The sequence below is a fragment of the Limulus polyphemus genome, unplaced genomic scaffold, assembly GCF_000517525.1.
Source record: "Limulus polyphemus unplaced genomic scaffold, Limulus_polyphemus-2.1.2 Scaffold184, whole genome shotgun sequence".
In the NCBI taxonomy this organism is placed as follows: domain Eukaryota; kingdom Metazoa; phylum Arthropoda; class Merostomata; order Xiphosura; family Limulidae; genus Limulus; species Limulus polyphemus.
This window is the reverse complement of record NW_013665794.1, coordinates 148,393-157,324: the sequence shown is the minus strand read 5'-3', so window position 1 is coordinate 157,324 and position 8,932 is coordinate 148,393. Positions and strand designations below refer to the sequence as shown.

General features: G+C 34.8%; 1 protein-coding gene across 2 annotated transcripts in view; it reads right to left on the bottom strand.

The window, feature by feature from the left end:
- Window positions 1-8,932, bottom strand: part of LOC106478144 (leupaxin-like) — an 86,029-nt gene that overhangs the window by 4,978 nt on the left and 72,119 nt on the right. For both annotated transcript variants that reach the window (XM_013938662.2, XM_013938663.2), the window contains exons 4-8: window positions 6,563-6,728; window positions 6,094-6,259; window positions 2,226-2,519; window positions 869-1,042; window positions 119-349 (exon numbers count right to left, since the gene is read on the bottom strand). In XM_013938662.2, coding sequence (XP_013794116.1) covers window positions 119-349; window positions 869-1,042; window positions 2,226-2,519; window positions 6,094-6,259; window positions 6,563-6,728 — 1,031 coding nt within the window. The remainder of the gene's footprint in view (window positions 1-118; window positions 350-868; window positions 1,043-2,225; window positions 2,520-6,093; window positions 6,260-6,562; window positions 6,729-8,932) is intronic.

The following is an 8,932-nucleotide window of genomic DNA, read 5'->3' as shown; positions in this document are numbered from 1 at the left end:
ACCTATCAAAAAAAACTTTAAGTTTGTCCAGCTGTTTACAAAACAACAACATCTCTTTAAACACGACACTGACTTGACTTGAATACGGAATACACAACAAATTCATATATTTTCTTACTCTACAAACAAAGCATTCCGGATGCCACTGGCCATTGAGAGCAGAGATGTAATTTTCTTTTATTGGCCTATTGCAGCCGCTACATTTCGGTGCAAACATATCATAATAGTCATCCCTACAATATGGTTTTCCATCCTTCTCAAGGAAGCCATCCTCCCCAAACTGTCGGCCACACTGTGCGCAGAAGAAGTGCTCCTGATGCCAAGTTCTGTCCAGCGCTGTTACACATTTCTATGATGCAAAGTAGTTTGTACATTGTTAGTGAGAAATTCGTGAATCCGAAATAAAAATACTAATTCAAATTGAAATAAAAAGTTCCATCCAGGGTTACAAAACAGTGTTGTGAAAAGCCAAAATTTCAAATGACAAAAACTATATATATATGCGGGTAAGAATAACTTTAAAAGAGTCGTAGTATGTTGAAGGTTTTCAATACAATGAAAATTTTCGCAATTGCTAGTACATTTCATTAATATTATCTCTAATAAGCTAAGTAAAAGGTTTAATTACAAAGGAAATATCCCTGTCTCTGCAAGTATTTTTTCTCTTGAACTAGAGTAGTTATTTACTAAATAACTATTTAGTAAATATAAAGGGAGCTCTAAGCAGTTACTTTGCTTTCTTACTGAGTTTCCTATATTCAGATAGTATTTGACCTTTATCTTCAGAGCATTGGTTTTTTGTGTTTCAGATATGCTGCTTATATTCATCAAACATGAAAACATCTTGAAGTAGAAAACATATACTTACATTAAGAATAGGGCCGTTACAATATGCACAACGAGGTGCAAATATCTTATGGTAGTCTTCCTCACAGTAGGGTTCACCTTCTCGTTCGAAGAAGTTTTTGGTGCCCAATTCTTTGTTACAGTGAACACACGTGAAGTGCTCTGGGTGCCACGTCTGTCCAAGAGCTGTGATCACCTAAAAAAGATCAATTATCAAGTGAATAATTCTAGTTAACAGTTTCTCCCTTTACTAAGCTTGGTGCGACGCATTTGATCCACTTATGGTTTTTCTTTTCAATTAATTGTTCATAAACTGTTCAGCCTACTTGAAATTGATATATTAACAATCATTCGCTTCAAAAACAGTTTAATAGCACTGAAACTTCCAGTTCGACTGATTTATTAAAACTGACTCGCCCAAATTGATGGATTTGTTCATAATGACTCACCTAGCGCAGTTTATTAACATTAACATGTTCAATTAAAAACTGATTAACGGACTTTTCCAGTTCGACTGATTTATTAAAACTGACTCGCCCAAATTGATGGATTTGTTCATAATGACTCACCTAGCGCAGTTTATTAACATTAACATGTTCAATTAAAAACTGATTAACGGACTTTTCCAGTTCGACTGATCAATTAATACTGACTAGGCTAGCATATAATGTATTAAAAATAATTCATCCAGTTAAAACTTATCAACAGTGGCACGCAAATTTGATCGATTTATGAATATTGACTCATATAGAAATCATTAACATTAACACACCCATCTAAAAACTTAACACTGAATGACAAATTTGACGGATTTATTAATATTGATTCATTTAGAGTTTATTAGTAATAATATTAGCACGTTCAGTTAGAAACTTAGTAACACTGACTCCCAAATTTAACCGATTTATTAATATTGACTCATCTAGCACACAGTTTATTAACATTAACACGTCCAGTTGAAAACTGATTAGCACTAGCGCAAACATTTGGCTTATTAATACTGACTCAGATAACACAATTTATTAACATTAAGTTGTCTATTTAAAAATTGGTTTATTAACACTGCCTCGTCCACTTAACAGTTGATTTATTAATACTTTTTTACTTGAATTATCTACGTAGTGCCTAACACTTTTATGAACACTGAACTGTCTAGCTAATAGTAATACTTGATATTTCTATGCATAAAATATTTTATCTATTAATCTAATATATCTTCTTTCTCACACTGAGTCATGTAAGAAACATTTTATCTAATCGTTTATTAACGTATAAACACCGAGGTTATATATATATATATATATATATTATAAAATAATAAGTTTATTTGTGAAAAGTAACATTCATAAATATCGTTTACGCTAACCATACTGTCTCACCTGACCAATGATCTGTTTCTTGCAAGCACAACATTGACCCTTAGCAGTCGTTTTCACACCCTGTTTACTCATGTCCGTCTGTAGACTACCTAACATAGAGTCCAGCTGATCGTTACAGGAAGGGGCCGGCTGAGGTTTGGGCTGAGGTTGCTGCTTAGGATCCAAATAATCATTGTGAGAAAGGACCGATTGCATCTTAGGTTGAGGATGAGGTTGAAATTGTTTACTTGTCTTGTCGGGTTTGGCGTAGGCTGGCTCATTACTTGTTAGACCCGAAGGATTGTTATCGTTTACCTACGGTGAATTAAAAGTACACATTCACTAACACTTTAACACTGCGATTTCGTTCTCTTGTAACTCGAGATGACGGTACAAGCCTTATATGCGCATGAGTTAGCAAATAATAACACAAGGTTAATATTAACACACGTAAGTAATGGAGGGAGAGCCGTTGTGATGATATACTACTCAGCTATGACTTGAAAATGCGACTCGCCAAGAGCATCACACGATATTTCTGTCAAGACGGTTGACTGTGATTGGCTTTTAAAAAAAAAGCCAAAAACCAACATATAATAAAAAAGAATGAGTAAGAAGCCTGGGGAAACACGATTAAACAAGTGAGGAATTAAAACGAATTTGTGGGCTAATACAAGCAGTGTGGATTATTTTAGTAAATTCGTATCAAAGAACAAAATCCTTGTTTGTTTGTAGTTTAAGCACAAAGCTACACAGTGGGCTATCTGTGTTCTGGCCACCACGGGTATCGAAACCCGGTTTCTAGCGTTGTAAGACCGCAGACATACCACTGCGTCACTGGGGGCAAATCCTTGTTATAAGCAGTTAATAACTGCTGTTTCGAGCAATGTAAACTTTCATCAGCCATGATATATCAACTAGATATATATGGTGTTAGTGTAGTTGTTTAATACATCGTGTTAGTGTAGCATGCCATCAACAATCACCATTATTCCTCGATTATCCACATGGGTAAGGTTCCGAGATGCTCTACTCACAATCTCTGCAGCCATTGTGGAAACGATCACGATGAACTTTGTAACAGCCCTTGTTGAGGCAAATCTATCTATCAAGCTCAAAGATGTTGTGGCAGCACTCAAAAATAGGTTTGCTGCTGATAAGGACAGTAGTTATAGTAGTAGTAGCAGCAGCCTTTCACCAGATCAGAAGATCAAGAACAAGATCTCCAAACTCAAACACAAAATGAAGAAAGGTCGCATTATTTGATTTGAGAATCAAAAACCAGATAATTAATTAATGTGTGTAACAATTTCGTGTAAGGTGGTGCGGCCACTCCAAAACCCTGTGTCTCTTTGACTGCTCATAACTCTGGGCTAAAATATGTTACCATAATATCAATTGCATATTTGAATACAGCAAATTCCGAACATTCCAGTGGTGTATGCACAACCTCCTTAAAACAGTTATTGCAATCTCTTATTCCTTTTCCTGCCACCCAAAAACACTACTTCCTCCCTGATTGATTAAAATACCCTGTATTAAATGAACAACGTTTGTTGGTTTTCTACAGTATTAGTGACGATGGGTTTCAGTTACTGAACTGCATTGATCTTATTTTGTAAGCAACTTTTATTGACACTCATACACCCACAACTAAAGTCTGGCCTGCTGACCTATTAGAACATTCAAAGCTGGTGATGACCTTCCAGTGTACTTGATTCTGAGAGGACAGAATATCTTCACACTTGGAACTTCTGATTTGAATGTTGAGGTATACATCATTAAAAACCACCGATGTCTGAGATAAATACAAAAAACTACCATCAATAGGGAGACTTAGATGGGAATCAGTATATTGCTATATCAGTAAGCAATGTCACTACTGAAATGATAGTTATTCACCTAGTCCTGGCTCCAATGGAGATAAATTTGAATCAACAAGCTCCACTATATTTTCTAGTTTCAGCACTGGAAGTATAAATGATTTAGGGTGACTTGATACGAAAATGGCTGCAACTGCCAAAACCCTTCCATGGGGAAGCAGTGCTAATACTACAAGTGTCTTTGTTAGGGAATTTGTCGTGTGCAGGAAACACAAGTGAAAAATTTACCTTTGGTAAGATACAATTAAAAGTACCCTTCAAAAGATTTTCCTTGCTTGTTGAATGGATGGCTTGTGTGCCATTTGGTCTCAGGAAATCCACTAAGGCTCACAATAAATGAGATAAAATCTCATGTACTAAAAAGAACCAATACAGCCAAAAAATAGCAATACTTCTGCTGCAAAGAAGACACCAACCACGATGACAGCGATTTTAAAGGCAACAATTTAAAATTCATCCTCATCAGAGTCGAAATACTTCAAGGATATTCACAAAAAGGATGGTCCGAAGTTCCATAGCAATCCTTAATTTAAAAGTGTTGGTCAGTGAAAAAACAAGCAGATAATATCAATCACTATGTTGGAGAAATTTATTAAACATTTGCTTTATAGCTTCACCATTTCATAATTAATACATATTTATGTATAAAAATGATGTTTTTATTTTTTATTTCCTATTCCAATAGTTAGAACATGAGCATTTGGTATCCACCTGTGGAGTTCTTGTTCAGAGCTATAGGTTTTGTCATTTGTTCACGAGAGGTTCAACCTTCGATATTCATCCCTCATATGATTACTCCAAACTGTGTGATAGAAACTTCTATTTCTTATGGTTATGGTTGTGTTTATCGTTCAGTTATTATTTTCTTCTACGAATTTTAGTTGCATTAAAACTCTAATTCACCTTCTAGCTAATCACTTGTATTTTGAGTAAATATGTATGTATGATAAAACTGACACTTGCTTCCCCAGCGGTGACGTACATATAGTATTAATGTAACAGAAGATTATGTACATATATGATAACGTGAGATGTACTCTCGTGACCTACTCAGTGAATAAATACCCTGTCATAAGCTTCACTAAAAGAAAGAGATACATAACCATGAGATAGTTAGTTAATTATCGTTGTTTATTACTCGATATTGCTATTAATATTGAAAAGTATTTTTTGAATATTGTGTTTCTGTATTTTTTGGAATTAGGTTTTTTCCAGATTCTATCATTTGAAATAATATTGATATTTACGATATATTGTTCGTTAACATTAGTGCCAAGTCCTGGCCAGGCACGTGTTTATTAACTGAGTTTTGGTAAGTGTTTAATTAATTTCTAAATGTAGTTATAATTGAATAATTTCTTTTTTGTTTAACCCTGATTATAGCGGCTTGTTTAATTTAGATCGTTACAAAGCAAATAGAGAGATAGTGCCCTTTACATATGACTGGACTAGCCTAGTTGATTTTTAGCCTCAGCTAATAAATGAGTAGACTCTCTCTTTTATGTGGAGCTTTATTCATCATTGACCCTTAATAACATCTTAAAACAGTACGAAGGATCAGTGACGAGCTAAGCCTCTATATAAAAAACATCTTACTCAATCATAACTTGAGGCTGCAAATCAACCAGTTTAGTTCAACTTTTAAACTGCTCCTTGTTTTATAACGTTAACAATACGAGTTTATAACACCCATGAGTAAAAGCAAAGGAGAAAATGTTATGATATGTCAACCACACTACATTTGCTATATCCAGTGCAGACGAGGCATTTCTCCAAATACCAGGACTCATCAAGCCGGCCGAGATACGACAGACATATAATAGTATTGTACATATTTCCAATCACAAGCCACACAAATGCTACAGGTTAGCCCCTTAGCTACCACTATTAAAACACATTCTTAACAGCTTAAACTTCGTGGTAGACATTACAAACCAAGCGAGTGCTAAAAGGTTAGCCCTATTTATTAACATTTTAAACTCTATGACAGCTATATTGCTACTTACCTTGAAATCTGAGAGAGAAGCCATCAACTCGTCCAGTTCTTCAGTGGCAGAAGAAGCTACTGGTGTGGAAGCAGGTGGGGGAGAGCGAGAGGGTTCTTGTTTAGTATAGGTTATTGTGGTAATATACTCCCGCTTGACTGGCGGTATTGCTCCGGAGCTTGTAGGGCTGTAAGTAACAGAAGTCCAAAATTAAGGGTTATATGACACCAGATAGTATTAACAAGAGATAGTTTTAAAACATTCTCCTCAAGATTTGTGTGGATAACATTAACATGCCACTTCCCATGGTCAAGCATAGTTACAAATTAAATTTGAAATATACTTTTTTTGAGTTGTTAATGGACGTACGATATTTCTGACAATTAGAAACAATTCATTGGTATTTTTTAGTACAGCAGATTCAACTCGGTTACAGTGAACAAAGTAAATGTTGTAATTATTAACCGAAAAATAAATAAATAAAAGTTACTATTTTGACGTTGGGGACACCACACTTTGCAAATCATCTAATAGGCTTTCCATTGACGGTCTGTCTTCTTGCGGAGGCTTTGTTATTGGTCGAATTGACCCATACCTCGGGCTAGTAGCATCCTTGAGCGTTGGTGAAGGACTGGACACCCCATTCACATGGGATACTGGAAGAGAAAAAATTAATCATAGGACATGTGATTAATACTTTATAAGTTGTTAAATTATTCAGACGCTTTTATAACGAAATGATCAACGATTTCTGTATTATTCTAATCGCATCTGTTTCCTTTATTACTTTAATCGTGGCCTGGTGGTTAGGGCGCTCGACTAGCAATCCCCATCACACCGAACATGTTCAACCTTGGAGCGTTATAATGTGATGGTCAATCCCACTATTCGTTGATAAAAAAGTATCACAAAGTTGGCGGTAAGTGTTGTTGACTAGCTGCCTTCCCTCAAGTCTATCACTGCTAAATTAGGAACGCGTAGGTTTGAGTGAACTTTACTAGAAACGCTTAGAAACCAGCAATGTTTGTTTTGTTTTATTACACAAAAATGACTTCATCTATCCAATTAAACAATAAAGATCCATATAAATAAAATTGCTAAAGTTGCAGTGATTTAAGTACATAATAGTAACTTCGATGAGAATCAGCTATGTGGAACTCATGATCAACATGACAATCAGTATAGTTATTTATATTTTTCTTACGTTTCAACCTGTAAAGATTATAATGCATTATAATTAAGATTAGGACGATACTTGTGCAAATTTTCATAACGCCAACGTTTAATAGTAAATAATGAACATTTAACAATGAGACTGTCTCCAGTCTCAAAAACAATTTAAAAAAATGTTTTACTAATAGTTTTACTGTATAAAGACTAGGAACAGTTTCATAGATTCTATATGTTTCGACGTCTTATTGCGTCATCGTCAGTAGTGCAATATTTGGCAAGAGTTAAGAACTATATACAATTTCAAAAATCACGTGATCAAATTTACATACAATTCATCTTAAAAAATTTCACGACATCTATTAAGAACATTTCCCTCTTGTCCTTCATCCTTATTTAATACTTTAACATTATTTTCATTACATTTGATTATCTCAGTAGATTCACGGATATTAGTACCATTGATGTTTGCAGTTTGTGCTAAAATAACAGTTTTTCCCATTGAATCAAGTGTTTAGTTTCATTCGTACGTTCAGCTAAAGAAGATAGCTTTGTATTATTATTTCTAACATTAGTAGTAATCGCAGGTGTTTATTCATCGCGTGCTGATCGGCTGCCTCAGGGGGAGGGGTAGAAAGGATAACGGTGTTACTTTCTATAAGTGGGTTGTGTTACAAAGGGTAGCGTTTTTATAGACAGATTGTGTAACTAAGCATACGGTGTTACTACGATTCTATAGGCGGATGGCCTTGCAAGGCGTATTGTGTGTGTTTTATTAAGGCAGGCGGTATTTCTATAGGTACTATAGTCCCGTAGGACTGCATACAGATTTCAATTCGTCTCACCTTATGGTTATAGTTTTTATTTATATATTCAATTGTATTACATGTGTTTTACGAAGGCACGTGGTGTTACTATGAATCTATAGGTAGATAGCATTACTTGGCAAATTGTGTTACTAAGGTTAGTGCTGCTAAGGTGGATGGCGTTTCTATAAACCGATAGTTCAATAGGGTGATGATCATCTAGGGTGTCTCAACGTGTGATTACATCATCAATATTGTAGTTTTTACTTCTAGAGTTAATTATATGTCCTAAAAAGTAAAACCATTATTTTAACGAGACAACTATTATAGCATAGTGCATTAGGTATGCTAGATTTTGTTACACATACTCTCTTAATTTATCCATTACTTGGATGAGGCAAGTATTATAGATACCCAGTAATTTACTTTACAAACTTTTATAAATATCTGTCCTGAAAGGATTTTAGCATACGCAATATTTCGTTTTTAAAAATATTGAATTAGACGGTTACATTTTTCTACGGCCGATTGTGATATCATAGTAATTTAAATCTCTAAATAATATACAATAAATTAATATACAAGCTTACTCAGATGAAAATGTAACAAAGTATCAGTTAACACAATATATCGTTCATTAATATTATACCATATATTAAGGTGTTTAACTTTAGGTGTTGCATTCCCAGCCATCCCAATGAGCTCTGATATTAAGGGAGGGGGTCTCGTCGGCAACGGCATGCAACATCAAGTGCATACAGTCCACATGTTGTTACGTTTCTCCTCGTTAGAAACCCATAGTAATGTGTCAGTAAAGAAATATACACCTGGAAAAAAGTTGAGCACCCCCAAATATTTTTCAGGATTGCTTATTGAAAATAAGG